General features: G+C 45.3%; 1 protein-coding gene across 2 annotated transcripts in view; it reads right to left on the bottom strand.

Annotated features, from left to right (window-relative positions):
• Positions 1-26,594, bottom strand: part of LOC113913981 (protein tyrosine phosphatase receptor type J) — a 58,737-nt gene extending 32,143 nt beyond the window's left edge. Inside the window, exons 1-9 of one of the 2 annotated variants that reach the window (XM_027578580.2) lie at positions 26,533-26,594; positions 20,974-20,992; positions 18,449-18,679; positions 15,454-15,702; positions 13,879-14,103; positions 10,672-10,938; positions 7,726-7,983; positions 2,087-2,344; positions 1,111-1,389 (exon numbers count right to left, since the gene is read on the bottom strand). In XM_027578580.2, the coding sequence (XP_027434381.2) occupies positions 1,111-1,389; positions 2,087-2,344; positions 7,726-7,983; positions 10,672-10,938; positions 13,879-14,103; positions 15,454-15,702; positions 18,449-18,679; positions 20,974-20,992 (1,786 nt within the window). In that variant the 5' untranslated portion in view covers positions 26,533-26,594. Of the gene's footprint in view, positions 1-1,110; positions 1,390-2,086; positions 2,345-7,725; positions 7,984-10,671; positions 10,939-13,878; positions 14,104-15,453; positions 15,703-18,448; positions 18,680-20,973; positions 20,993-21,846; positions 21,916-26,532 lie in introns of those variants that run through there. The other variant, XM_035722759.1, reaches the window with a different exon arrangement.
• Between the last annotated feature and the right edge of the window lie 441 nt (positions 26,595-27,035).

Genomic DNA, 27,035 nt, shown 5'->3' with positions numbered 1-27,035 from the left:
TTAGCAGAGATGACTCAGAGCTGCCAGGATTTCTCTAGCTGCTCCACGTGAAAGGTCATAGGTCATCAAGGTCCCAGCTCCTACACTACCAGGGAGGCTGAGCCAATGGGGACCCTCCACTTCCAAATCCACCTGAACACACTTGAGTAGCTTGGTCAAAGGAAGAGAACTTATAGGTAGAAAGATGGTAGAGAATAAAGTGGTGCACAGGTGCCAACGTGACAAAGGTGCCACAACCAGATCGGTGAGCCGAAGCACTCAGAAGCATCTGTAAAACAGTCCCTGGTTTCCTCTCTGAAAGTTCCCTCAGTTAAACACAAGGCCGCCCCTGGGTTCCTCTCTGAAAGCTCCCTCAGTTACTGCCCCTCTCTTTATAGCACTAGTTACACTGAGAGATAAGGATCAAGACAGGTGAAAAGGCTGAGCATCCATTTTCACAATATCCTTTCAATCTTCTTCAGTGGGGAAGCCAAACTATGAACTACAAGCCTGGATGGCATCCATTTCCTGGCCCATTACTTCTTGGGTCTCACCATCTACCCACCCGTCGCCCCCTTGCTCCCATTGGTCCACTCCTGCCATCCTGGCCTCCTGCTCTTCCTTCAACAAAGCAGGCATACTCCAGCCACAGGGCCTTTGCACTGGCTGTTTCTCTACCTATAATGCTCTATGCCCTGACAGCCATATGGCTGGCTCCTTCACTTCCTTCAGGTCTTCGCTGAATGGTTACCTTTTCACGGGCGCACCCTAGATAAACACCTCATCGCCCCCTTCCTTGTTCTTTTCCCTCTCCCTAGCAGTAATCGTCATCTAATAACTTACTTACTTATCTTGTTTATTATCTGTCTTCCCCACCAGAATAAAAATTCCAGGAAGGCTGGGACTTATGGGTGTCACTTAACAGCGCCCAGCATATAGCAACTGTTCAATAAATAATTGTTGAGTGAATAAATGGTAAGAACGACAAGACAGCACTAATAAGCTAATAGGATGTCTTGAAGAGATCAGTGTACTGCATACTACAAGAAACTTAATAAAGTCTGTGGAGGACCTACCTGCAAGGGCAGCGCCACACGGGAAAGAGTCCAAGTGGCACCTGGGGCTACTCACCTGTACAGAATGACTGCCAGCTAGGAGCCAGGGACAAGGTGGCGTTCCCCACTTGGGTGAAGATCTTCACTGTGTATGCCGAGCCAGGTATCAACTCGGTGACTGTGGCATTGGTGATACCCATGTCTGTGACGAGTTGTGTTGCCCCGCTAGAATTTCCATCCTTCTCAATAAGAAGGTGGTAGATGTACGTATCAGAAGCTTCATCAGAGTTCTGCCAACTTAAGGTTGCTGCTGTGGTGTTGGTACATATTTTAATATTGGATACATTGCTGGGCACTTCATTTAAAAAAAAAAAAAAAGCATGGATTAGCCTTCAATTCCAGGACTATTTTATTTACTGCCTCTAAAAACAGCCTGGCCCCCTTGGGACAGAATAAATAAAAGTTACATTTGCTGACTCAAACGATAGAAGGCTTCCCAAAAAGACCTTCAGAAAATAATTATATAGATTAAGTCTCAAAAAAAATTTTTTTAATACTTTTAAGCTTATCTGAAATACATTTTCCAGATATAATTTCCTGTTTTGGAAATCTGATTAATGAAAGAGAAAAATATACTAAAAAGATAACACAAACTACCATGTCTACCATATAGTTAGATCAAACATTAGCAAGACACCCTTACTGCTGCATGCAAAGCTCCTCACTTGAGCAATATCATCTAATGTCAACATGACAAGGTGACCCTCCTCTAGTCTGTATTCCCAAGGAATGAATGGAACACTTACGTCATCCATGCTTATCGGATCACTTTCTGCTTCTAAAGATAATTCCAGGTTCACACAGCTCAGCACCAATGCTGAGAACAGCAGAACCTTTGCTGATTTCCAACGTTTTCCACTTAAGCAGCTTCCTACTCTACCAGGAGCCCAGAAACACAGTGGTTTCCCCAATGTTTAACCAATACTTACTTCCCACCCTCCAGGACAGGGTGAGAGAGAACAACCCTTGGCAGGGCATCCTAAGAAACTTACATGTGTACTGTACAGTGAAGTCGGACTCGCCCACGACAAGGTTCACTTCTGGAAATATCGTGATGTTGTATAAGGTGCCTGGAATCAAGTCCTTAAGAGTGATGGCTTTGTGAGAACTGTTTGTCTTGTTAAAACCATACTTGGACCGTACATCCAGGCAGTAGGTATAGTCAGAAGCATTATCTGTATTCTGCCACTCCAACTCCATTTCGGTCGTGGTGACTCGGAGCACACGGATGTCAAAGACTACACTGGGCTCTGGTTGGAAGAAAGGAAGAGAAAAGGAAGTCTGTCAAGGACCATCATAATGCCCAGCTTGATTTTGAAGTGTCAAGACAACTGTTCTTTTGCCATCAAAGTCTCAAATGAGTTCACAAAATGTAAACTCCAAAACAAATGAGAAACATACACACTCATTTCTTTCTGGGATTTTGGCTCTTCCATAACACAGATGAATGTACCAATTCATCCTATCAGTTCTCTGGTCTTTTGCTTTTGCCCTAAAAGCACCCCCTTTGGGGGTCTTCTGGAGTGGAAATCATGTTCAGAGTCCTGATCTGAGTGCTGATGACCAGATGGGTTCAATTTGTGAAAATGCCATCAAACCACACACATAGGCTGTGTGTGTTTTTCAGGATGTATCCTATATCTCGATAAATAGGTTTTTATTTTTTAATCACTTCCTCAAAAGAAAACATCTTCCTACAACACAGTCAGGCATACTGAAGGGAATAGCTGAAATGGAGAGTTGACATTCACTAGATTGGGAGAATTTGAGGCCAGGGTGAAGGGAAAACACACATACACGGTCCACCCTCAGAGCTGGGCTCAGAAGAGAAATCTCCCTCAGGAGTACTGTGGGTACCCTGATCCGCCCACCTCGCCTCTACACACCAAACCAGATGTAATACGAATGCACAGATCATGGCCCAGAAATAACAACATAAGCAGGGCGTCTTTCCCGCCCCTGCTTTCAAAACACTTCTCTTCTCACCTGGGAACCAAGGTCATCTCTAATGAGAGGAATTGAGTGACTGAGGGGACAAAAGAGGGAAATATTTTCACTGTAAAACATTTTGTGGGGGTTTTTTTATCATTATTTTGTACCACATGCATATACTCTCTTCCAAAATTGATCTTTTTTAAAGTGTGTTCTTAAAGGGAGGCAGCTTTGAGAGGCTTCTTTCCCTACCACCAAATTCCTGATGTCAAAGGGATTCCACAAAGACCATAAAAGAAAGCCATTATCTATAAAGGTAAAAGAACCTACAAACAATCTAAATATTCCACAAAAAGAGAAGGGCTTTGTAAACTGTGATCTGGCTACCTAATGAAACCTTCTGCAGCCACTAAAAACATGAAGACCATAAAAAAAAAAAAAAAAGTTCAAATACAAAATACAATGATTTGTGTAATAATTACAATGATATAAACAAAACCTATGACTGTGGACACAGATGTAAAAAGAATGCAGCTGCGTCAGAAGAGAGGCGTTATTCTTGATTCCCTTCCTTTTGATGGTGGTAAAATACATATGATATTTATCATTTTAACCATTTGTAAATGTACAACTCGGTGGCATTAAACACATTCACACTGTTGTGTAACCAGCACCCACCATCTATACCCAAAACATTCCATCACCGCCAACATACACTCTGTTCTCATGAAACAGCAAATCCTCCCTCCTGGTAACCCCTATTTTACTTTTGTCTCTGTGAACTTGCCTATTCCAAGAACCTCTTGCAAATGGAAACATCCAATATTTATCCTCCTGTGTCCGGCTTCTTTTATGTAGCCTAATGTTTTGGAGGTTCGTCCACATTGCAGCAGGTACCAGAATTTCATTCTTTTTTTTTTTTTTTTAATGTCTGATCTTATTTATTCGTCACTCTTAGAAAATCTCATTTTTGACTGGACTCAGAGGTAGAAGCTCTCAGACAGGACAGCCTCCGTCTCTTGGCAATCTGTTCCTGGCGTTTTTCTTTGGCCTCCTTCATTCTCTTGGCCAAAAGTTTAGCATATTCTGCAGCCTCTTCCTTATTTTTCTTAGTGCGCTGTTTCTTCAAAGCAATACGCCGATGTTTGTGCTGGAGGACACATGGAGTGACAAGACGCTGAATCTTAGGCGCTTTGGTTCTAGGTTTCTCACCTTCTTTGTTTAGGGGCTTTCTCACAACATACTGGCGGACATCATCTTCTTTAGAGAGACTGAAAAGTCTGCGGATTCTGCTGGCTCTTTTGGGCCCCAGGCGACGAGGCACATAGTATCAGTGAGTCCAGGAATATCCTTCTCCCCTTTTATTACAATGACCAAGTTGAGAACACTGAGACTGGCATCCACAATGCAACCCCGAACCGATCTGCGCTTTCTCTCTCCAGTCCTCCTTGATCTATAGCAGGAATGCCCCTTACACAGCAGCAGGTGGACATGGCCATGGGTCAAGACACTCTGCTTCATGGGGAAGCCTTGTTTGTCATTGCCACCATGGATTCGGACCACATAACCCTTCCATTCTTCACCCAGAGCATCGGCAGCAACTTCGGTGGCCATACGCTTCTCATAAAAGGTACGAAGTTTGCACTCATCGTCCACTTCACTGAGTTTCTGGCAGCCAGTAGCTGGGAAAGAGATGTTCAGCTTCATCCTGAAGCAGCCTACCGCCTCTGAGGCACCACAAAAAAGAGCCAGAATTTCATTCTTGTTACGGCTGAATAATATTCTGTTGTGTAGATATACCATATTTTGTCTATCCTCTGCTCTGTTGATGGACACTTGGTTGTTTCCGCCTCTTAGCTATTGTGAATCATGCTACTATGAACACTGGTGTACAGATAACTGTTCCAGTCCCATATATATATATGATTGGAATTGCTGGGTCATACTATATTTGTTTCCCTTCTTCAAAATTGCCTTTAATGCTGTTATACAGATTTTAATAATAATATAAGTTGTTCAATAATAGAATGGTAATCCCCTAAGAGACTAGTGCCTTATTACCACTCTTCTTGATTTCCATTCAGTGAGACTCAACTATAGGCTACAGTACAAGAGATGCCTTCTCAACAAACAGTCCTAAATTGCTTTGCAGCTGCACCATGTCAAAGTGTCAGTCCACACTCTTGTCAAGACCCCACTCTTCAAAGCCAGACAGAGGCCAATGCACTACCTTGTCACTCTGGGCCAGTTATTAAGCTCACAAAGCACCCATTCCCTACTCTGGAAAATAGAGAGCTTAACAGTACCCACCTCATGAAGTTGTGATAAAAATTTAAAAATAAAGGATGAGAGCCTAGCACTCTGTAGACCCCCAATATGTTTAACTATTATTACATTAAGCTCTGGTCATTGGCAAGTCACACAAAACCAAGGGTCCCACACCATGGTAATCCTCATCATTAGCAACATTCTCAAAAGAAGAAAAGAAATATATGTTGACATTAAGACCCCATCTCAACAGTCTAATCTAAAATTCAGACTTGAAAAGGAATTACTACCTTTCATCTGAGGAATGCATGGTAGCAGTTTTTATTTTGGAAGCAGATCTTCCAAGTAACTAGCAATGTCTTAACCCAACCAACAGAGTTGAAGAAACCAACACAAGGAAAATCTCAAAAGCCCAACGGATTTCATGTGTGCCTACGGGAATTATTCTTATTTCTTTATTCTTCCCCTCTGCATAAAAGATTTCAATTCTCCTGCAATCAAAGATCAAAGAATAGTGTATGTTTTCCAAACTTTCCCAAAAATATTTATTTCAAATTTTAAAAACAACAGTAATGAACATTAAGTTGTTTTCATGAGATATTTTCATATCATTTAACCTTAAAGAACAACGTTGTTTATGAAACACTGTAAATAATCTATTTGTCCAATAAAAGAGGGGTATTTAAGTAAGTTACAATACATCCAGATCAGCGATTCTTAAACTTTTGAATCTCAGAACCCCTTTACTTTCTTAAAAGAGAATTTTTATTTATATAGGCTATATTTATATTTACTGTATTAGAAATAAAAAATGAGGAATTTTTTAAAACAGAAGAATACACAAGTATACATTCCATTAGTCACCCAAGTGATGATGTCATCCCTTGTCATATAGCATCTGGAAAACTCCATTATTCACTCATCATGAGAGAATAAAAGTGAAAAAGCCAAATATCATTTCAGCAGCATTATGATAATAATAATACCCTGTCTTGGGAGCCTGGGTGGCTCAGTTGGTTAAGCAACTGCTTTCGGCCCAGGTCATGATCCTGGAGTCCCGGGATCGAGTCCCACATCAGGCTCCCTGCTCGGCGGGGAGTCTGCTTCTCCCTCTGACCCTCTTCCCTCTCGTGCTCTCTATCTCTCATTCTCTCTCTCTCAAATAAATAAATAAAATCTTTAAAAAAAAAAAAGATAAACTCTTAAAAAATAATAATAATAATAATAATAATAATACCCTGTCTTGAAAGAACCTAGGGGACTCACAGGGGTCCCTGGATCACACTTTGAATAACAATAATCTATCCCAGGGGTCAACCAAGTTTTTCTTTAAGGACCACAGAATAAATATTTTAAGCTCTATGGAGCATATATTTTCTGTTTCAACTACTCATTTTTAGTACAAAAGAAGTGACAGGGGTGCCTGGGTGGCTCAGATGGTTAAGCGTCTGCCTTGGAGCTCAGGTCATGATCCCAGGGTCCTAGGATCGAGCCCCGCATCAGGCTCCCTACTTGGTGGGGAGTCTGCTTCTCCCTCTCCCTCTACTGTTCCCCCGCTTGTTCTCTCTCACTCTCTCTGTCAAATAAATAAATAAAATCTTAAAAAAAAAAAGAAGTGACAGACAATATGTAAATATATAAGCATAGTTGTGTTCCAATAAAACTTTATTTATAAAAACAGGCAGTGGGCCAGATTTGGCCCATAGGCCATTATTATCTGTTGACCCTTGATTTAGACAATGGAATGCCAGGCAGGTATTAAAATTATCCTGTAGGGTGCCTGGGTGGCTCAGTTGGTTAAGCGACTGCCTTCAGCTCAGGTCATGATCCTGGAGTCCCTGGATCGAGTCCCGCATCGGGCTCCCTGCTCAGCAGGGAGTCTGCTTCTCCCTCTGACCCTCCCCCCATCTCATGTGCTTTCTCTCTCATTCTGTCTCTCAAATAAATAAATAAAATCTTTTTAAAAAAAAATAAATAAATAAATAAAATAAAATTATCCTGTAGAACTATTTATACTGAAAGGGAAAAATATCCATAAGAAGTCGCTAAGTAGAAAAAAGCAGATTATAAAACCACGTGAATAGGATGACTTCAATGTTCATAAAAGAAAAAAAACACAAATATATGTACACACACACCTATATTATCTTAAAATTATAAAATCATAAAAGTTATCCATGATTATTTCATACACCAAAAACACATCAAAAGTTGTCAGTGATTATTTCTGGTTGATAGGTTTACTATATGATTTTCTTCTTTTTGCTTGTCTGTGTATTTTATATAACGAATATGCATTACTATTATTATAAATTTTTTTAAGATTTTTCTTAGATAAAAAGAAAAGCAATATTTGAAAAACTTGACATTATAAATTACACTGATTTCCTTTAAGAAACAGTTTAACAGAAAACACAGCCTATTTGCTTACCAGTGCTATTGCAAACTGTCTGGGGATCCCCTGTAGTCCCATTTGGTCCTCTTGGAAATATTTCAAAAGCATACATGGTTCCGGGGGATAAGCCACCAATGACAATACTTTGGTTGCTGGTTGTGTTCTCCTGAGGTTCTCCAGTTCCATTCTTTCTGGTAAGTATCTTAAAGCAATCTGAGTCATTGCTCCTCCAAGCTAAGCCAATTGCCCTTGTGCTGACATTCGTCACTCCAAAGTCAGAAACTGGACCAGGGGCTGAGGGAAGAAAGTAAACAGCTAGATTAAGAACCTATTTCTCCAGAAGACAAGGGTGACTGAACTTCACAAAAATATTTACACTGAGATTAAATGCACACTTGGGACACCTGACCCGTCTTTTTCTCTTCTTTGTATTATCATCTACAACACAAGCCCCTCAGAAACTGCTGTTTCTGGCCACTGAGAAAACACTTGGCGACAAGAACATAGAAACTGCACGCTTTGGGGTTGTACAAAGTCATTCACCAGAAATAAATGAACCTCTGTTTAGGGACATGCAGCAGCGACTGCTGTTGACTGCTAAAACCGATTCCCTACCCTGCTTTTTCCTTAGTCATACAGCCCCAGATTTTTAGCTGTGCACATGGCCCTCAGAAATAAAGACTACATCTCCCAGCCTCCCTTGCTGCTAAATGAGCCACGTGGCTAAGTTCTGGCCAACAGGGTGTGAGCAGAAGTACTGTCTGACTTCTAGGAAGTATCATGAAAGCGTGGAGCAGTATCTTCTGCCCCTCCTCCTCCTTGTAGCTGGAATACAGACGCAATGGCTAGAGCTCAGGCTGCTTAGCTCTAGAACCAACTTTGTGGCTGCTGATCCCAGACTACAGCTTAGAACAGACATTCCTGGAGCTGCTGTGACAAAAGCTACACCCTTAGGGTGGGAGTCATTCCTGGGTCCCAGCCTAAAGCCTGCTCCCCCACTGTTATGACTTGAACTGTGTCCCCTCAAAATTCCTATGTTGAAGTCCTAACCCTCAGTACCTCAGAATGTGAGGTACATTTAGAGACAGGGTCTTTAAAGAAGTGATTAAAGTAAATGAGGTCATTAGAGGGGTCCCTAATCCAGTACGACTGGGGTACTTATAAGAAGAGGAGATTAGGGGGCGCCTGGGTGGCTCAGTCATTGACTGTCTGCCTTTGGCTCAGGTCATGGTCCCAAGGTCCTGGGACTGAGCCCCGCTTCGGGCTCCCTGCTCAGCGGGAGGCCTGCTTCTCCCTCTCCCACTCCCACTGCTTGTGTTCCCTCTCTCGCTGTGTCTCTCTCTGTCAAATAAATAAATAAAATCTTTAAAAAAAAGAAGAAGAAGAAGAAGAGGAGATTAGAACACAGACATATGCAGACCAAAGGACAACCATGTGAAGACACAGGGAGAAGGCAGCCATCTACAAGCCAAGGGGGGCAGCCTCAGAGAAAACCCCCCATGCATCCCCTTGATCTCAGACTTCTTACCTCCAGAACTGTGAAAAATAAATTTCTGTTGTTGAAGCTCCGCAGTCCATGCTATTTTGTTATGGCAGCCCTAGCAAAATAATACACCAGCACTCCCAATAATTCGATAAACCCTCAGTTACCAGGATTAAATTCCTTTCGGCTTAAAAAAGCTCTGTTTCCTGGGATGGAGCCCTGGCTAACACTCTACCATTCCATCCTGCCTGGAACTGTGCTTCTTTTATGACAACAAAGAAACAGACTTCTATTTTGTTTAAGCCATGCAAACTTGGGAAGTTTTTTGTTACTCACAGCCAAAATTAATCCTAACTAATAAAGGGATTAAACAGTAAAAAATGTAAAAGATGAAGAGGTGAAAGCAAATTCCATTTACCCCAAAAAGCCAGTCCAGAAGACATTTGTAAAAATGCCTAAGGTGTGGGGAAGTGTGGGTGGCTCAGTCAGTTAAGCTTCCGACTCTTGCTTTTGGCTCAGGTCATGATCTCAGGGTCCTGAGATCAAGCCCCACTGGGCATGGAGCCTGCTTAATATGCTCTCTCTCCCTCTCCCTCTGCCCCTCCCTACCGCTTTCCCCCCCACCTTACTCTCTCTCTTAAAAACAAACAAACAAACAAACACCTAAGCTGTGCTTCCTAGGAAGCAACAGACACCCAAGTAAAGCATTCTGCGAAACGAGCTCTGGGTCCAGAGCCAGGTACAAGTTTCTGCTCACACTTGCTAGCTAACTCTGTGGCCTTGGGCAAGTCATCCAGCTGAGCTGGGCTGCAGCTTTCTTATCTAGAAAACAGGGATCCTAAAGCTCCTGACATGGTATAATACTGATACTATTATACTGTATACTGCTGGTACACCATTATTGTTTTATTTCAATTACTGGACCTTCTTTGGAACAGAAAACTTTTTATTTGCTGCCTATCATCTTATCTTTAAGGCACAGTTAAGCAAAGAAAAGATGAGATATATCTGTGTGCCTTGCTTCATTATAATGTCAGTATCCAAAAGACAAAGGGACATGGTTCTTTTTGTCTCCATGCACCAATTTGCTTCCACCACACTAGAATGGTCGTTACAAGCTGAGGCTGGAGTCAAGAGAGCCCAACGGTCTAATCCCACCTCTGCCACTTACCAGGCGTGACACCTGCCTACAGCACCTCTCTCAGCTGTGGCTTCCTCGTCCATAAAATAAGGCTAACACCAACCCTGTCAAAGATCTGTGAACATCACCTGACACAGCGTAAGGAAAGCACATTGCACAGTGCTCAGCATGTGCATGGGGAGAGTCAGTCAATGATAACCATTACTACAGCGCACATCATGAAGGAAATAAGAGTCCCTGTGGGCTCACACACTGAGCCGTGCTTTCCTTGAAGGCAGGAACAGAGCTCTGTCTCATACCTGGGCCTGCTACATAGCAGGCAGGCGAGAAAGTTTAGCAAAGCAATGAGTGAACTCACGGGTGTACACTTGGAGAAAACCCGACACGCCCTCAGAACCGCTGCCAAGGAAAGGGCGTACTGTGATGTTGTATAAGGTACTGGAGCTGAGTGAAGAGATGTTGGCCGAAGTATCAGTGACATTGAGGACGAAGGAACCAGTCGGCCAAGCAACCTGGATCATGTAGGTATAGAGAGAGGACGACTCATCATCGTTGATTTTCCAGGTCAGGGTCATGTGTGTTGCACTGATGTTCACAACTTCAATGTCAAAAACTTGACTGGGCACTGTGAAGACACAAGAGGAGTTAACAGTAACCAGAATGGCCAAGCCAGAGAGAGAGAGAGAAACCACCATCACGGCATGTCATCTAATGTAAGAAGTACTCTCAGTGACTGCGCCTTCCTATCCTACACCACTGACCCGCAACCACAACATACACGAAAGTATGGGGGTCCCAGCAAACGTCAGGTATCATCACCAGCATCAGTGCAAAACAACCAAGCCAGTTGCAATTGCATAGTTAGTCTTTGTGCTTCTTCTGAGTCAGAGCTACAACAGGCTCCTCAAACAGTAACATGGACTCTACTCATGCCCGCCCAGGTGCTGGGCTGACCCAGAAACCCTCTCAAGCATCTATCCATCCAGAATGAACTCTACAGGATCGATTAAAGATCACACACTTCATCATGACGCAGGTCCAGGTCCCAAGGTTAGTTCTGCGTTAGTGGCCGGGTAGATCTTAGGAAAATCACTTGAGCTCAGTTTCCTCAGCTGTAAAAGTGGGGTAACAGTCCTAACCTCAAGAAAAGATAACACAGAGTTCCAATTATTTGCCACTGGCCCACCCCACACTCCCAATCCATCCTCCATCTTTCTCCTGCTTGCTCCGTGCTCCAGAAGGCTGACTCCTATGTACTGCATCCCTGGGGTTTGTGGGGAGAGAGGGTGCTGCCAGGCAGCCTGGGAGGCCTGGGATCAGGTTCCAGCTGCAAACCCGGTGAGGAGGCTACCGGGAGGCGGAGAAGAAAGCCGTCAAGTCTCCCTCTCACTGCCTCTGCTCTGGCTTGCTGTTCTGGCTTGGCTGCCTCGCCCACTGCCCCAGCCCTCACAGGGCTCCTAAAGCACCACTTCTTCCCTCTTGCTCTTCAGCCTTCGAGGTGACTTTCTACCACGACTAGTCTCAGGGGTCTTGACAATGCTCTGATGATTTCCTTATGCCTGGTACGAGACATGTACGTGTGTGTACGTATACGCCCGTAGGTGTATGTCTACGTATACACAGACACATGCCACACAGAGAGGGTTAAGATTACTATAATTCTTATTTATCAAGTGCTAGGACAGTTAGACATGAACCAGGCTGTGTGTGTCCATACGACCGAGAGCTTCAAACACAATCCCTATCACCTTAATTCTGCTCAAACCACATTAAAAGCAGGGAACCCAAGACCCACACTAATCCACAAAACCCCTTTTAAGCAAATCAGGCAAAGGGTCATTGGAGGGATCCAGCTCTGGGGTACACCGCTTGGCAAGGGCCCACTGCTGTCAAAGGCACACCTGGAGGGTCCATTCCTCCCCTCCTCCAACCTGACCCGCCCTCCAGACACCCCAAAGCCCTCCCACCTGCCAACCTGTTGGGTCCCTGAGCGTCCCTGGAAGCCAAGCCACCTTTCCTACAGCTACATCCTCCCCTCTCCATCTACACACTAGCATCACCGGCAGAAGGGGAAAGAAGAAAGGAGGAAAAGTAAGAATTCTTTACAGACACCATTTGTCATAGGCATCCTGCCAGGCTGTCCAGCCCTGTGCAAGGAACATGGCCGGGCCAGTCGCTGCTTCTGAGTACTCTGCAGCAGGTCCCCCGCCCCACTCTCTTGAGGGAGCCACACAACTCTCAAGCATATGATCACATCTTCTCGGACTGAAATCAACCCCTCTGGAATTATCGGGGTCCTCGAGCTGTCACCGACTCCCGGTGCCTCTCTACCTTCATACCTCGGTGTCCTCAACCAGCACCTCTACCCACGATGCTGCCTCAAGGGATAGGTCTTCCTCCCTCTCTCCGTTTATCCAAATCCTATTCTCTCTTCAAAGCAAGTTCAAATCCTGCCTGTAGGAGAAGGCTTTCCTCGGGATTTGATGTGAAAATCGTGCTCCAGCCTTCCAATGTCCAGAGCGCTCAGTGGGCAGCTGCCGTGGACAGGGGCCAGGTGTTGCCTCTGCAGCACCCAACCCCCTCTTCCAAACAGCACCCCAATCCTCCTGGGTGGGAGGAAGTACCTGTCATCCATGTAAAAGGTGGGGGACAGCACTCCCTTCCCCAACACAGCCATCCAGAAAGCAGCAATGTGACACCCTCTCCATCGTGGGACTCTACTGCTGATGGTCCAGTGTGACCCAGCCTTCCAGAGTTTCCTGGACACTAGTCTTATTTTTTGCCCTGTGTCCCCCACCCCCTACCCCTACCCCTCCATTCTATGGGTCTCTAGCAGCCTTTGAGAACAGATATATTTTTGGATCAGGTAACCAGAGTTAGTTCATGCTGCCTCAGCCAAGTCCCTGAAGGTGACGCTGGTGCAGCATTTTTTCCTGAGCCCACGGGGCCTGACCACGGGCCTCTCAATGCGTGTGCATCTCTCTCAATTCCCCATCTATACACAAATCCTGTCAGGGAGGAACCATGCATTTCTTTGCTCCCCCATCAGCACCAATCCAAAACACCTCCAAATACCGGTCAATATACAGAGTGGAAGTACCACTAAATTCTAGGTAGGAAGCAGCAACGTGCATGTCAACACACTTCAACAGAAAGATCAGTATGCATTCCAAGGCTGGGCCAGAAAAATAAAAAACTTATTTTCTTATTGGAAGGGGAAAATAATTAACCAACAATGACAACATGAATATCTACTAATGAGCGAAAACCACACCAGTTTGTCTCACTGGTTCACGTGCAAAGACACAAAAGACAGAAGGGAGCCCCTGGCATCTGCACGTAGTAGCTGCTCAACACGCTTTACTGAGCTGAAAGAACGAAGCATCTTGGCTGCAGAGTGAAGAAGAAAACTCACTGGATCTGCTCTGTCCAAAACCCCTTCCAGAAAATTCCCTCCGACAACAAAACTGCTTGTGAGGCAAGAAAGAACGGAGAACCAGAATCACAGAGGACAAAACTCTGTGCTAGAAGACTGGCTGAAGACATTCCACAAAATTCAACATACCTGTCCTGAAAGTTACGTTTCGGGGCTGTCCTTCTGTGCCATCTGCCGCTTGAGAATAAACGGTGGCCTTGTACTGCGTGTTGGACTTCAACCCGAACAGCGGGACTTCCGTGTCTTGGGTCAGAGGCTGGTGAGAAGACAGGTCTGTAGGAACAAGGGGGTATTTATACACCGAGGCAGCGGGGGTCCGGGGCTGCTGGGAGGAGCTCTCTGTGTTGTTGGCATCTGTTTCAAACACAAAAGTCAAATACATTCACTGCAACAGAAGCCCAGCCCTGTCCCCCTGCAGCATCTCCCCCACAAGAGGACACCTCAGGCAGAGCCCACAGCGCGTACTCCACAAATTCTTCCCTTCCTTCCCGAGAGAGATGCATCTGCCCACAAAGGCCCCAATTTTTGGCAGATATTTTACTTCCTACTTTTATCCAGGTACCCTCTCTTTCCAACTCAGCTGTCTGTAGCTCCTCCCCTTCTTTCAGGAAATCTTCTCCCACCCAGCTCCCAACGTGGTCATCCAGGGACAGCCACAGGACTCAAACCCGGCTCAGCAGAGCCCACTCTAGACATTTCTCCCCTAGGCCAGACCCCTTCCGATAGGGGGTGAAACGGGGCCCCTGCAGGCGGGTAATCATTTCTCCCTGAGCCACTCTGACAACAAGGCTGGCACAGGAGGGAGCAGGAAGAGGAGACGGGCATCCCCCCTTGTCTCTTTCTTTCAAGGCCTTGCTGCCCGCAATGGGAAAACAGACACAGGCCAATAAGTTTGCTCTTCTAGCCCAAGCTACTTGAAGCCTGGTTTCTGTCACTTGCAGTCAAGAATCCTAAACACCCACTTTGTAGTCCTATATTTCCTTATGTATAAAATGGGGATTAAGTACTTGTTCTGCTCAATCCACAGGGTTACCTCTGAAAACGCTTAAAATCTGCAAATGGCCACTCCGTTGGCAATGCGGAAGCTGTCTGCTAGACTTGCTTGCTACGCATCCCTTTACTCAATGGAAGTGGCAAGTTTCTCCAAAGGCCCTACCCTAGTTAACACATGTTATCCGTTCAACGGAAAGTCTGAAGAGCTAAAGGGGCCAGCTCCTTTCCGGGATGCCAGACTCAAAAAAAAGTTTCAACCCCCATTACCATTCTGAGCCCCAGCGATCTGACCAGGAAAATACTAACATCCCCCCCCCCCACTTCTTCATACAAATATAGGGTCAAACTAAAATGTGGAGGAAAACCCTCTATAAATTCTAAAACTCTAGAGGCGCCTGGGTGGCTCAGTTGTTGGGCGTCTGCCTTCGGCTCAGGTCATGGTCCCAGGGTCCTGGGATCGAGCCCCGCATCGGGCTCCCTGCTCCGCGGGAAGTCTGCTTCTCCCTCTCCCACTCCCCCTGCTTGTGTTCCCTCTCTCGCTGTGTCTCTCTCTGTCAAATAAATAAATAAAATCTTTAAAAAATAAAAAAATAAAAATAAATAAAATAAATTCTAAAACTCTATAGAAATGTAAGAACATTTCTTAAAACTATTAAGTTACTGAAAGTCAAAACCAGCAAGGCAGATGAGAAGCACACGTCCGTAACTCACCTAAGCCACTGTCTGTGACCGAGGACTCTCTCTGTTCATTTGGTTCTGAAAGAGGCAGGGTGATATTGTGTTGAGCCCCTGGCATCAGGCCCGATTTATTGACCAGCAAGTCTTGAGTCGTCCCATCAGGACCTCCGATGGCTTCAAGGAGTAGCCGGCAGGTGGCGGTGCCGTTCGCTTCCTTCCAGGTAAGAGTAGCTTGCGTCACTCCCACGAAGGAAACATGAAGACCAGAAACTGGACTCGGCTCTATTTTAAAAACACACAATGGGGCATTGATGGAACGAGACATCTGCAGTCACCTTTCATTAAGAATGACTGGGGTCGGGGCACCTGGGTGACTCAGCCGGTTAAGCGTCTGCTTTTGGCTCAGGTCATGATCCCAGGGTCCTGGAATCGAGCCCCACATCGGGCTCCCTGCTGGGGCGGCGGGGGGAAGCCTGCTTCTCCCTCTCCCTCTGCTGCTCCCCCTGCTTCTGCTCTCTTTCTCTGTCAAAAAAATAAATAAAATCTTAAAGAAGAAAAGAAAAAGAATGACTGGGGTCACTGACGTTTCAAGGTGACTCACTAAAAATACTTTCTTGGTATCAGAGTCCAGTGCAAGTCTGTCATTTCACAGCAGGAAAAAGTAGATATAGCATTACGGAGAAAAGAATACACCTACAGCCAAAGATTTTTAGGATCTGTCGTATTCTCCTCAACAGCTCACTTTAACGTGATTTGACACTCTTCGAAATTGTCTTCCAAATTATCAAACAGCAACATTTAATCATATGTTTGGGGCATGAGGAACAAAGCACCAAACAAAGTGACTGTTTGCTACTTCTAAAGGCCTCGATTCAAGATAATACAAATAATATCATCTCAGAGCACCCAGACATTTCCACTAAGGAGCTCATCCCTGTGTTCCAACCCCAAAGGGGTGCTTCAGAAGACTTCCGATCTATCCCCCCAACCATTCTTTCCATCACCTTATTTGGCTGGCTGTGACATAAACCAGCCATTTTGGCCAACATGACATCCACTCCCTTCCTTCGGGAGATGGCAAGATAGAAACACTGAGAGGCGGAGTGACTGGCTCAGGAACACACATCACTGGGGGCATCAGGGAAATCAGAACCCAGGGCTCTGGCGCTGAGCCCATGAAGCACGGGCAGTGCTGCAGATTGAGCAAACCCCCGCCTGAGGTCTGCAGGGGTGGAACCGGAAGGCATGGCGGGCTCTGCAGCAAACCAATCCACTCTGTGATTCTACCCTTCACATCAAACATTTTGGGTGCAAAGATTGCTAAATGGGGTCACTCCTGTGTCCTTTTTCTTTTGAAAAGAAATGTAACAGCCATCAAGGAGGCCAGCGGAAGGGCTCTGGATAACTAACTGGTACCAGCTTCAGCGCACTGGGGTGCTCTGGAGCCGGGCTGCCTGGGTGCCCGCCGCTTTGTGCTCAATAACTGAGCCCTCAGACAAAACCCAACTCCTCGGCATTACAGTTTGTGATTGTGGCCCTTGGAGTTACTGGGAGGGCAGGATAATGTATTAATAACAACTAAGCGTAAGAGTACGTGCTCAGTAAGTAGTAGCTGATGAACAAAGCCTGGCCCCGGGAACTTGCAGGTAGAGTGAGGATACTCAGTTCCTGGGCTGACTGGTCCTTGCCACCTTTCCACCTCCTCTTTCCTATGGTCACCAGTGCTGTGTTCCCTTGGCCCCATCACCATTCCTAAATTCCATCTTCTTCTTCCTCGTTCACTCTCTTCATCTCCCTGCCCTCTCCTCCTGATCTTCTCTCTTTCATAATATAGCAAACCTCTATCAGAGGGGGTTTTGCCTGTAAAACTCGGCTCTGAGGCGCTCCAAGAGTTTTTTTTTTTTTTTTTTAGAGCACCTGTGACACCCCACCCCTGTAGCTCCTCTTGCTTCAGTTCTTTTTACTTATTGGGCTTCTGGGCAAGATTTTATTATTTAAAGAAATTGTTTCCTGGCTTAAAAAAAAAAACCTGCTGAAAACCACTGGTTTCGTCTGCCTGTTCCATGTATAGAAGGCACTGTGCTAGGCAGGTGGTCACTTCAAGCCATGGGCTCCAAGAGGTTCCATGGCCCTCACCAGCCAAGGAGATTACATCCCCAGATCAGAAAACCAACAGAGGATAGCATTTTTAAATTTTTTGGTTCTTCTCAGCTTTAAAAGAGCTTCTCGTCTCTTTTTTATATTTTTGGTTCTTTCAGCTTAAGAAAAGAGAGAAGAGCTAAATTTGCAGCTATAACACGTGGCTCAGGGTACTGACATCTAAGCTAAATAAAAATCTAAACCTTATCAAATGTCACAGGGCTATCATTTCATTTGAAACACACACTCCTCTATAAAGTATACCAAACTTTCAGGTCCAGCAAAAACTCCTGAGAATATAAACACAGCATCAACTCTCCTGCAGAGCTTAAAAGAAGCCTACTAATAACTGACACCATTACAACATGTGTCTAATGAGGTTTCTGCTCCCAAGCCTTAGCAGAAAAGTAAATATTAGGCAATAATAACAAAGGATTTTTAAAACTGGACAGTTGGAATTACTTAAAACCTCCCCAAACACCTAGGACCCTAATACCAAATAATCTGGCCACCTGAACTCCTGGGCTTGAAACAATATAGAATCTTTTCTCCTCGGGGCGCCTGGGTGGCTCAGTTGGTTAGTGGCTGCCGTCGGCTCAGGTCATGATCCCAGGTCCTGGGATCGAGCCCCACATCGGTCTCCCTGCTCCGCGGGAAGCCTGCTTCTCCCTCTCCCACTCCCCCTGCTTGTGTTCTCTCTCTCTCTCTCTCTGTCTCTCTCTCTGTGTCAAATAAATGAATAAAATCTTAAAAAAAAAAAAAAAAAAAAAGAATCTTTTCTCCTCTAACAAAAACCAATCTCTCCCCAACAGGCAATGTGAATGGACAAGGCTCTAGGGTACAGGATGAAAAGGAATGGTTCACGGTCATTTCTGGGGGTTGATCTTACCTGTTGTGTCATTTCCAGCTGTGGGATCTCCCGAAGTCCTAGTGACTATTTCTGAAGTGACAAAGGATGTGTATGAAGTTGTTGGACTCAAGCCTGTGGTACCTGCTGGATTTTCATCAGTGGTGGTCCACCCACTCTCCACCATGCTCCTTTCTGTGCGTGCATACTCAGAAACAGTGCTGTTCGCGTCTTCCCATGTTGTGGTCACACTGGTTGTATTGATGGAAACAGCTTCAATGTCAAACACAAACATGGGTTCTACTTAAATACTGTTTCCCAAACGACATCAAAAATTATATTTAAAAAAGAAATGTAAGGGGCGCCTGGGTGGCTCAGTCAGTTCAGCATCTGCCTTAGGCTTAGCTTAGGTCATGATCCCAAAGTCCTAGGATCCAGCCCGGTGGTGGGCTCCCCACTCAGTGGGGAATCTGCTTATCCCTCTCCCTCTGCCCCTCCCCCCCCAAGCGCGCGCTCTCTCTCTCTCTCTCTAATAAATAAATAAAATATTTTTTAAAAAAGGAAATGTAAGAGTCAGGACTGCTCTGCATGTCTACTTTTCAAAAGTGAATTGTACGATCACAGAATTTCATTTCCCTTTCTCTGCCTCCTGGACTTTCCTCCAACAAACTAATTTTAGATACATATACATACATGTATGCATGTGTGTTAGTGAGACAGAAGGCTTTAAAAGAGACAAAAATGACCGAGATCAGCACTGTTGGCTGTGACTTGAATATGGATTAAATCTATATAGACGCTGATATCAAAAAAAAGACCTAAGATGCAAAAGAAATCTCTCTTGTCATTCTTAGAAAACACTGCCCATGGAGAGGTCTTACATGATGCAGAAGCTAACTTTTTTGCCAAACCCTGATATTAGGAGGAAGTTCTGCCATATTCGGGCAGTAAGATGGCATGAGACAGAATGGCATAAAGTGAAAGGAGCTGGTCTTTAAATTCAGACCTGGACGCGAGGACCTCCTCTGCCCCTTAGTTATGTGACCTGGAATGAGTCCCTTAGAACCTCTCATCCTCAGGTTCTTATGTTGTCAGCTCTAATACACTATTTTAAACACAAAGGACTATTTTTAAGGTACCACGATATGGTAACCAACGTCACTGGATTTGGACATTTATAAAATCGGAGTTCAGAGTCCCATCCTGCTGGTCATTAGCATGTGATTTTACTCAAAGTCCTAGGAGAACATTCCCATTATTCTATTGCTATGGCTCACAGACTTTTTAGTTTGTGCTTCATTTTTCTTCCCCGTGTCCGAGGCTTCAGCTGTGATCTGGTAACAGTCACGTCTACAGCCACTAACATTCATCTTAGTAAGGCACCAGGAGACTTTTCAGTGATAAGTGTGACCGATTTCAGTAGCCAGAAACAGTGGTCATGCAAACTAACAAAATGGCACCTCCCACTATATACTCACGACACAACAGGTTTTTATTACGATTTTTAAAACGAATCATAGTTCCCTCATCTCCCCTTCTCCTGCTTTAAAATACCACCTCTATGCACAGAGGTTTTCTTCTTTGGCACCAATGATTCAAGCCCGTACAAGGTACCTACCAGCTTATTTACCAAACTGATTAACAAGAAAGAAAAAGCAACTGTAGAGTTCTTCCCATTGTTTGTACAGACTTTGCATAATCACTGTTATTAACTGAGAATGGCTTTATTAGAAGGTTTCAGCAAGATCTGCCCCCTTTGTGTGGCAGTGGAAGAACATTCTAATTATTTTATCTCCATGGTTCACAGACTTTGGGATTTTACCAATCAGGAAAAAAAAAAGTTCCCAAATTTTGAGGACAGATAAAAGCTACCAATTTTTATTTATTCTCAAAGGTACATTAAAAAAAACTACCGAATACTGTTATCTTTTTTTCCTATAGAAACAAATTATGACCCAAAAAATTAGTAAGGACATCATCCTAGAATAAATAGTGCTTTCAATTAAATATATTTAGCTTCACTTAAAACTTACTATCATAGCCTTATTTTTCCCATTTTACTCTAGACCAGGGAGAACTTCAATGGACCAACACCAGGTAGCAAATGGGACTCAGCCCTCCATATGGAAGCAAAATATACAGGAGGCTACATCTGGTTTTCCAAAGGTTACACAAACCCCATCCACCACTTTAAAAATCATGAAGCAATGTAGCAACCCAAAAAAATACTTATGGTATGGCAGCACATAAAATAAATATAAATCATACTGCATTATGAAAACGAACTCTTTTTGAAAAATCACCCCCACGGATGTAGGCTGGCGGGCGGGAAAAAAAAAAAATCACAGAAAATATAAAATTTTTATTTGTCAACGTTGCTCAATTGATTGAATTCTTTCTTTCACTTGCTGGTGCCACACTCACCCCAGTTCTAAAGAAAAACTGGAAACTAAGAGAGTTTGAACAAATTAGCATTTTCTGTGATTTTCACGTTGCTGTAAGTGCTGCTGTGTCCATCAGGGGGCGGTAGCGAACAACACAAGAGAAGAGAGGGGAGCGGTACTTACAGTCACCTGCGCACACCATCTGTAACAGAAAAAGAAAACGGAAGTCAGCGCCTTCATTCGGCCACGGAAAATGCAAATCAGGAATAAAGCAGTTGAGAATTTAATAATGGGGATGGGGTGCTAACAAGTACATTAAAAAAGGCCCACTGGCAGGGACTAGGGTGCGAGGACACTGAGTAAGGGAACTCAGTGAAACCAGAGGTGGCTTACAAACAATGGATTAACTCGGGCATATGGAGGCCGAGCTACCCAGTGTTCTTCCCCACAGATACACCCAGCACTGAAGTAGCTCTCTAGGGCAGCTCTCCCTGCTGCCACCGCATCATGAATTGAGGCAGAAGGACGTAGAAACAGAGTCAAGATTCTCTAGGGTAGGAAAAAAAAAAAGGCAGGACCATGACACCCCTTCCCCAGAGCCATTTGCAGGTCACAAGTACATAAAGAAAAGCCAGGTGCACAAGAGAAGAAATCTCCTGGGTTCGGGATTTTTGTTGTGCAAAAATCCAGCTTCCTCCTTCTATCGGTAGGTGGCAGTAATCTTTTTTGTTGTTGTTGTTTAATTATATGGCATGCAGCTTTGGGAAGCATGAGTGTTTGAAACACAGCAACCCTAAAGATAATTTATTTAGTTGAGTGTCTCAATCTGCCATCTTTAGGTCCCTGGAAGGACCTCACAGATATTCATCATGATCCATAAATTATTACCCCATACTTTAAAAACATAAAATAATTTGAGATTGTACATCCTACTGTTTAGTAAACACACCTTTTTTGGTTAAGGGGATCTTTCAAAGTATGGCCCTCGTGAAGAAGAAAATAATCAAAAGGGATTCTAGTGGGAAAAAATGTCCTCCAGCTTCCCATCACACTTACAATAAAATCCAAAACCCTTAACCACAGCCTAATGTCCCCCGGTGATCTCAGCATGCCCTTTGAAATGTTCCTGAAGCTGGTTCTCTCTTACAGCCTTTACATATTGATTCCTTTCTCCAAAAACACTCTGCCCCAGACCTTCCAGTGTCATGGCCTAAAATGCCACCTCTTCGGGGAGCACTTCTCCAATCAACCCGTGGAACTTGGCACCCCTGGTTCTTTTCTCCTCTGCATTCACCCCAGTCGTCATCAGCCTCCTTCAACTAAAATGTACGCTCCATGAGAACAGAAACCGCATCTGTGCCCGCGCCTAGAATGGTGCACAGAGGAGGCACTCTATAAATGACACTGAAGAAAGGAATGAGCCTCTTGTTTTAGAAAGGAAGCAATTCCTAAGTCCCAGAGGAGGGAGAAGATTTGCCCAAGGTCCTACAGCAAGGCTAAGGCCAAGGCCGGTCGGGTCCAGGAGGCTGAGTACCCAGCCCACCCCAACCCAAAGGAAATATCCTTTGCACTTACTAAATGGAGAAGGCGAAGACAACATTCATGTTCATCTCGAGGATTAGACAGACCGAAAGGTCTGCTCCCCAGCCTGTCTCCCAAGGGCCCAGACACCAGTTCCCAAAGGAATCTGAGCATTCCTCCTCATTCTTCACCCCCCACAAGTCTCAGGGCCCACGTCCTGTTGACTCTCCTTTCCTACCCACCCCTCAGCCCCACACACCCTTTCCATTCCCAACCCCCCCCCCCACTCTACCCTCAAGCCCATGCTCTTTCAGCTCATCTTCCTGCATCCAGCCCCTGCCGTCCATCCATGCCAGGCATCAATCCACTAGTCCCTGATGGACCACAGGAGAGAGAAAGACGAGGGCCAGGTTGCTGGCCAAGTCAGCACATGGCAGCAAGCCCCCCCTTTTTATTTTCCTGCCCAGCAGTTGGAAAACATAAACTATCCAACCTCATGACTCTAGACTGGTCCATCCTAGCCCCTTGCAATGTTATTCTCTCTTCATATACAGCTCTATGTGTTATATCCTGAACTGGAATCCACTTGGTCAACCATGCATCCAAATATCGCCTATAAACATGGATGATCTGGACCTGTCCTCAAACTGTTTTTAGGAAAGTAAGGGAACTAAGACGGGGCTATAAATAAGTAACTGAAGGTAGAGCAGAAAGCACTGACAACTCTGAACAAGCAAATCTCGAGTGCCTGTATGTGCCCAGCAGCGTAAAGCCCCAGAGCTGAGGCAGACAGTCTTTGTGCCGGGCGGGGCTCACAGCTGGAGGAGGGGGAGGTAGGCGAACCAAACCACAGGAGGACAGACGGAAGGTTCCCCTGGGGTAGGTCCCATTCACAGAGGGAAGTCAGAGGAGGGCATCCTCCAAGGCACTCTTTAGTGCCTGTGCATTTCGAGCTGGGTCCTGTACAGCCCTAGACCCAGTAAACATTGGCTGATGATCATTATTACATGGGACAGCGTGCCAAACAGCTCTGAGTTCTAGAGGTGAAAGGGCAAGGGTCACCATCAATATGCACAGAGCCTGACTCTGCCAGGCACCGTTCCAAGTGCTTTCAAATATTAACTCACTTAATGCTCCAAACAACCCTGAATGTAGGAACAGGTCCCTTGTAGGGACTGTTGAGCTGCAGCGTCTGGACTTGAGCACCAGGCAGCCTGACTCCAGAATCCACATCCTTAATCACTAGCTACCCTGCCTCCCCATGTAAAGCCACTGGTGAGAAATATACTAGGACTTCAGGAAGGTATAAAAACCAATTTCAAAAGCTACCCGTGTCACCTTTCTTCCCTCTACCTTCCAAAAACTCCAGCAAGCAAAGTAAGAGTGTTCTTGACAAATCGGGGTTACGGTTTCTCCTGACAGCCCTCCCACAGGTGCCACGTGAACATAGCAGCTGTGTCTCTCCATGGCTCAGCGTGAAACGACAGCCGGAGCAAGCGCACATGGCGCCACGCAGCTTCAGTCTCTCCTGGCCTTCCTCCCCCTTCTTTTCCTCATCTTGACCTCACTGGCCCTGACTTCCCCCAAATAAAGCCTCAACACTGTAATCCTTTCCTCAGGACCTGGGGGACCATAAAAACCCCAGACTAAGACATGGGGCAAAGGGACCAAAGAGAAGTCCACAAGGGGACTCCAGGGGAGAAAGTTTCCTCACTAAGAAAAAGGAATTTCCTGGTTTGCTGGACTTCATCAGATCTGCCCATAATGTCTGGGGCTGCTGCAGCCTCTGTGTGACGAGGAGGTGAGAAATCACCTACCTGCTGAGGATGGTTGATGGGGAGAAAAGGGGGAAACACTGGATCCTTGTGCTATTAAATCAACCCCTTCCTACATTTGTCTCACCACCAGACTTCTTGCCTGAGGAGATGCAATACCCCTCATTATTTAACTACTTTTAGTTGGGTTGTCTAATATTTAAAACCAAAAGTAGACTAGTTGACATAATAACTACAAAGCAAGGTAACTAATTTTCACATTAGCCCTCATTTTTACAGATGAAGAACGTGAAAGTCCACTGATCTGCGATCCAGGGTCACAGAGCTGATCAAGGAGAAGTAAAATCAGGGTGCAAGCCCAGGTCTGCCGGACCCCCAAAGTCTTTCACTGACCACAGGGGGGAAACAAAAGACCCTTGCAAACAATACCCCACAAGACACCCAGCATGGGGGGAATTTGTAAATACTTTTTTAAAGAATACAATCAACAGAAAACTCATCTTTCTAAAATTAGCTCAAAGCCTACTTGTAGGAGGTGAAATGGGAGGCAACCCACTTCCACAGATTCATACACCAAGCACCAAAGTTGACTGCAGAAAAAAAAGGAAGCTGGGGACATCTTCCCAGCAGTGACTGCTAAACATAATGACGAGAATAACCTCAGCTCCTTCCCCTTCTGAGAGGATCCAGAATGGCCCTCGTGGTTGCCAGTCCACAAGGCATCCACAGAAATCAGCCTGCATCCAAGCACCCTTCCACAACTGCTCCCTAACCTGGCCGCCCCAAATCCTGACAGGAAATAGAAGCCAGCCTCCCATTTTACTTAATCGTCACAACAACCCCATAAAATAGGAATTATAATCCCCACTTTACAGATGGGGACCCTGGGGCTTAGAGTACACAGCCCGAGGTCACACAGCTGAGTTTCCTGGCTAGGGTCACTTGCCCCAGGCACAGAAAGGAGAGATGAAAACAGATGCTTGAGGCTGGAGATAAAACCAGCAATTTCGACTCTCTACTTCGCTCCCCCTTGGCGGAAGTTAAACTAGATTTAGCATGCAGAGCCAAGCCCAGTGGCAGCCGAACCTCAGATTCCAAGGTGTGTTCCCTTCTCATCTGAGGCTCCAGGCTTCTCCCTCCCGCTTCAGCAGACCCATCGATAAGAGGGTTATAAGTGAGCCTGCCTTGTGGCTGGGACTCAGGGGACACCAGAAGTCACGGACCCTGAACCCAATTAGGGAGCAGCGCTTCCATAAAAAGCAATCAGTGCTATAGCAGCGCTATGCACAAGAGCCAAGGGGGGGGGGGCGGGGGGGACAACCATAAACAAATAAATGGATAAACAACATGCTCTGTATCCATGCAATGGAATACTATTCAGCCATAAAAAGGAACAAAACTCTGGGACCTGCTACAACGTGGATGAACCTCAAAAACATTATGCTACATGGAAGAAGCCAGACACAGAAGCCCATATGTTGTATGATTTCATTTATATGAAATATCCAGAAAAGGGAAATCCAGAGCAACAGGAAGTCGCCAGGGGCCAGGGGAGAGAGAATGGGGAGTGATTGCTAATGGCTACAGCATTTCCTTTTGGGTAATGGAAATGTTTGGAACTACACAGAAGTGGTGGTCACACAACACCGTGAATGTACTAAATGTCACCCAACTGTGCTCTTCAAAATGGTTAATTCTATATGAATTTCACCTCAATTTTTTTTTTTTTTTTTTTAAGATAGGAGGTAGGTAACTTTGTATAATTAAGCTCAGCGACTAGCAGGAAGATGGGAAAGGAAGTCTCCTGAAGGAAGAGGCGGGGCGGGGGGGGGCTGGAGAAGAGGAAGGTAATAAATAGGGAGGTTTGAAAAAGCAGATTTAGGGTGCACCTGGATGGCTCAGTCGGTTAAGCGTCTGCCTCCGGCTCAGGTCATGATCCCAGGATCAAGCCCCGGGTCAGGCTCCCTGCTCAGCAGGAGGCCTGCTTCTCCCTCTCCCACTCCCCCTGCTTGTGTTCCTCTCTCGCTGTGTGTCTCTCTGTGTCAAATAAATAAATAAAATCTTTTAAAAAAAGAAAAAGCAGATTTAGAAAAATCAGAAAAGAGAAAAAAGCACGGTGAACCCAGAAATTAGAAAACTAAGCTGGGCAAAACAGCCTGATGGAAGTGCTCTAGGGACCTCCACTTCCAAACACATTCTGAGGACAAAAAGGAAGGAACTCAGGTTCCCTGAACACCTACTGTGTGCCAGGCACTGAGGTGGGCTTTCTATATCCCTTGTCTGAGCAGAGTCACGGAATCACAGCTGAAGAGCTTGGGATCTGGAATCAGATTGCCTGGGGGAAATCATTCAGCTCCATCATTTACTGGCTCTGTGACTTCAGGCAGGGACCTTAACCTCTCTGTCCCTCGGCATCTACACCTGTAAACAGGGATGATCATCATACCCGCCTTGTTGGAGTAAGGATGAAAGTAAGCGATCTCTTAGCATCTTTAAATCTTCAGAGCAATTCTGCAAGGTACTTTTATCCCCATTTTACAGATGACAACACCAAGGCTCAGCTCCGACTGACAAGACCCAACGGGCAATCTGAAATTCACACCTGCAAAGCATTTAAATAAATGAGCAACAACTCAGTTACAGAGGTGGGCACTGAGGCCCAGAGACAGTAAGTGGCTTACCCAAGGACACACAGCACCAAAACCAGAACCCAGGTCTTGACTTCTACCTCGACCTCAACCACTTTCACCCGGGATGCAGACGCATAAGGAGTACTCACAAGCTCACCCCCACTTCCCGCTCCTCCTCTGCAAAGTCACCCATACAGATGACCCAAGGCCTCTGCAGGCTTCCGTGACTGGGCAAATGAAACAAACACTGAGAGATGAGATTTTGAGCTCACTGATGTAGGAGGAAGACATACTGACGTGCAAAAAACGGAATATGATA

The sequence above is a fragment of the Zalophus californianus genome, chromosome 11, assembly GCF_009762305.2.
Source record: "Zalophus californianus isolate mZalCal1 chromosome 11, mZalCal1.pri.v2, whole genome shotgun sequence".
NCBI lineage: Eukaryota > Metazoa > Chordata > Mammalia > Carnivora > Otariidae > Zalophus > Zalophus californianus.
The sequence above is the reverse complement of the archived record's forward strand: the minus strand, read 5'-3'. Positions and strand labels throughout refer to the sequence as shown.